The sequence below is a fragment of the Sinocyclocheilus rhinocerous genome, unplaced genomic scaffold, assembly GCF_001515625.1.
Source record: "Sinocyclocheilus rhinocerous isolate Xijiao unplaced genomic scaffold, SAMN03320098_v1.1 scaffold348, whole genome shotgun sequence".
In the NCBI taxonomy this organism is placed as follows: Eukaryota; Metazoa; Chordata; class Actinopteri; order Cypriniformes; family Cyprinidae; genus Sinocyclocheilus; species Sinocyclocheilus rhinocerous.
In genome coordinates, this window is record NW_015635025.1 from 941,662 (window position 1) to 945,556 (window position 3,895).

Below are 3,895 nucleotides of genomic sequence, written 5' to 3' on the forward strand. Positions count from 1 at the left end.
GGATGCTTAAAATTGATCAAAAGTGATGATAAAGGCATTTATAATGTTACAAAAGATTGCTATTTCAGATAAATAGTGTTCATATCGATATCGGAATTATATCGTATCGACCGAAATTAAGAAATATATTGTGATATCAATTTTGGCCGTATCGTCCAGCCCTAATTATGACATTGTATCACAAAGACCTTATTTAAAGCAAAACATAACTATATCGTGAAATACATAGTTTTATATATATATATAAAATGACTCGTATCGTGATACAAGACTTTGGTCATATTGTCGACCCCTAATCATTTGTTTTGAATGTATCTTCTTCATGCAGACGGACTGACCTGCGGTCTCCTTCATCTTCATGAGGATAAAAGCTCCAGCCTGACTGGGAGAGTACAGTTTACCGTGGGCTTCCAGCCAGGCGTCTCCGTTAGACGCACGCACGATCTTATAGGGCACATTTTTCCTGTCAATCACAGCAAAGATCATCACTTAAATAAAACCTATATAACACTTAAATATATAAAGGGGCTGGAATTTTGCAATCAGATGTCTTACAAATCTTTCTGAACTTCAGCGTCATCATAGCGGCGTCCGATCAGGCGTTTAGTAGCATAGAGCGTGTTGTTGGGGTTGGTGACAGCCTGGCGTTTGGCCGGCATGCCCACGAGCCTCTCTGCATCAGCTGTGAAGGCCACCACTGACGGCGTCGTCCTCGCTCCCTCTGCGTTCTCCAGCACCTGTTACATCACAACTCAACTCAACAGCGTTCTCACTAAATGCGAGTTAAGCACAGTAGTAGTGATGGCTTACAACTAGGGCTGGGACAATAAATCGATGCATCACGATTCGTGGATCGATTCTGAGATTTTCGGAATGCATCGTGATTCTGAGCTTAGTTTTTAACAGCAGATGGCGCTCTAGGCTAGTTTTTAGCCACACACTCAAATGCTCACGAAGAAGAGCGCTTGTGCGTTCGGCTGAGTAATGCAAGTGGTTAAATGTTCTTGCACATCGGCTTTTATGATGCAAGATTAATGTAAACACAGCCCACTGTGAACATCCTTGTAATTCGCTCTAACCTTTTCGAACTTTCTGAATGATTATTTTAGGTGCAAGTGTGTAAGGAACTGGAAGCAAGCAGAATACGACTGTTTCTAAAGCACGCAGTGCCATCTGCTCTTAAAAACTAAGCTCCGAATCTATTAGAGAGAGAATCGCGATGCCTTCGGAAAATCTCAGAATCCATGCAGAATCATTTCTCGATTCGCGATGCATCGAATTATTGTCCCAGCCCTACTTACAACTGAACTGAAATCTGTTCAAAACTGATATAATAGGTGAATAATAACACTGTTGTCTTTTTAGAGATGCTTTAACAGCAGAATCTGAATACATCCAATAATTGGGTTTCTAGGGCTGCATGACAATGGTTAAGCTCTTAAATCAAGATTAGTGTCATTTTAAATTTTCTTTTACATTTCTTCAGAATTTAAGCATTTTCAAAAAATCACAAATCAAAAGAATGATGAATGGTGTGTGTGTGCGTGTGTTTGAGTGTGTGTGTTTGAGTGTGTTTGAGTGTGTGTGTGTGTGTGTGTGTGTGTGTGAGTGTGTGTGTGAGAGAGAGTGTGTGTGTGCGTTTGAGTGTGTGTGTGAGAGAGTGTGTGAGTGTGTGTTTGTGTGTGTGTGTGCGTGTGTGAGTATGTGTGTATGGTTGCCAGGTTGGGAAGATTACGTAAACCACTGGGCAGAAAATCTATTGATTTAAGAGCAAAGCTCTGATTGGGGGATTTTAAACTAATGAAATCTGGCAACTGCAACCATAAAAGCAAATGGAAATTTTCAGTATAAAAAGTGAATTAAAATACATTTTATCATGCAGCCCTATGAGTTTCCATAAAATATTCTGCTATTTTACCGTTTATCAGTGTGAAGCTGCTTTAAGACACTTTAGAAATAGAGGTGACCTGAATGATTCTTCCTAGTGGCTGAAGGTTCATTCAGGTTTGTTCTCATTCATAAATGTGAAATGTTGCAATTTTCAAAACGGCAGGCGGGTCCAGTTGTGTGTCCCATGTCTCAAGAGTATGATATTGAAGACATAGTGTGTCTATATGTACAGCTTCAGTAAATATGGCGTATATACTCAATTATGATGAATCCAGATGTGTAAAGTAGAAAACTTTAGTCTGGCCTTTTAGCCTCTTTACTGACAGGATCCATGAGAACAGATTTGTTTTACACAATTCTGAATATTTTATGTTACGGTTAACATTAAACATCTGATCAAGGACACATCGGTGACAGCTCATTCTACCACCTGGTCGCCAGGTCTAATCTTCAACCACTGAATGTGAGCAAGCTGCAGCTCACCTTTGCTTGTTTCCCCTCCATCACAGCCACGCAGGAGTTGGTGGTTCCCAGATCAATGCCGACGACAGCGCCTCTGATCGCCTCCGACCTGAAACACCATCAGCAGCTCAGACACTCGCTCACGGACCTTCAGCGATCACGGGATGCTCTTAAACCCGCTAATACTCACGCATAATGACGTCTGGCTGCAGTCTGGAGGGTCTGCCGAGTCAATCCACTCCAACAAGCCTGAGGAAAAAAACATACAAGCGGCTCATTTAGAAAACTGGCACTAGAGTATAACATCGATTGAAAATAATAAATAATAAGGGGTTGGTGTGCAATGAGTCACATCAGATTGTGCGAAGAGCCAGAACTCTATAGAGTTAAGTCTGACCATGTGGTTTAATGCCATGTTGATGCAAAGAGAACCACGTGGACTGCAATACCTGTCTAATATAATGGCAACATCACTGCACACATACTGGAACGATACAGAATTGCATAAAGGGTGGGAAAAATAAGCTGTGTGTGTGTGTGTGTGTGTGTGTGTGGGAGTGTGAGTGTGTGTGTGTGTGTGTATAAAGCACACGGATGAAGGGAAGCTCCTCGATGCTTCAGGACACTTGATGAAGGTCAAACACACTCTTCCTAAACCCCACACACACCAGAGAATGGACTGCACTGCTCTTTACACGTTACAAACACTGTCTAGATGATACATAACGACTGATCTTTATTATGAACCATCACATGTCTTAAACCACGTACATGAATTCAGTCGCAGAGCAGGTTAATCACGCGAGCGGTCGGGCCTTTCCAAACACAAGGCGCAGATAATTCGTTTAAAGCTTCTCTTCACACAGTTTTTGTGATTTTGACAGATTGTATGTAACTTATATGATGTGTAGTGCTAGTAAACTAATTTCAGCCGAACCTCATTGACACACACACAACAGAACCCATCACAAAACCCACTGCAAACTACATTCTAGATCACTAACGTTATATGAAGGCATGAACCAGCACCCCTGCTGCTGAGGAGTCTTTAAGGGCACTCAGTAGCAGTCGCTCACCTTCTTGATGAGATCCGACACACTGCTGCAGGACTTCTGAGAGCGCGACACACTCGTTCTCGCCGCGGACAACATCTTCGACTTGTTTAATGGCTAAATTCGGATGAACGCTGAGTAAGAGATCTGTGCAGAGCAGCTGAATGTCACGTAAGTGAGCTGTGGTGGGTCAAACTCAGGCCCTGTGCTGTCAGCAGCGCTTGCAACGAAGTCTCACCGACGCTCTTCTAGAATTATCCAACACCGCATGGCGTCCAGAAGGACCTCATAGCAGCTCGCAGAGCGCCTGAACAGAATACGACGTTCCGCTTTCGTTTTAAACAGCACTGTTGTTTAGTGCAATTATTAACTGCGTGTTATGTGATATTGTTGTCCAAAATGATATTTCTCTGAGGCAAACATATGGTTAAAACATTTTTTAATGACAAAATGTATAAGGCATATATGTAGACATCATAGAGTGTAATCCT

General features: G+C 42.1%; 1 protein-coding gene across 1 annotated transcript in view; it reads right to left on the reverse strand.

Moving 5' to 3' along the window:
* The window catches only part of hspa9 (heat shock protein 9), a 16,763-nt gene extending 13,086 nt beyond the window's left edge, over window positions 1-3,677 (reverse strand). The window contains exons 1-5 of the mRNA XM_016560284.1: window positions 3,429-3,677; window positions 2,543-2,601; window positions 2,374-2,461; window positions 556-737; window positions 339-463 (exon numbers count right to left, since the gene is read on the reverse strand). Coding sequence (XP_016415770.1) covers window positions 339-463; window positions 556-737; window positions 2,374-2,461; window positions 2,543-2,601; window positions 3,429-3,503 — 529 coding nt within the window. The 5' untranslated portion in view covers window positions 3,504-3,677. The remainder of the gene's footprint in view (window positions 1-338; window positions 464-555; window positions 738-2,373; window positions 2,462-2,542; window positions 2,602-3,428) is intronic.
* Window positions 3,678-3,895: the final 218 nt, after the last annotated feature.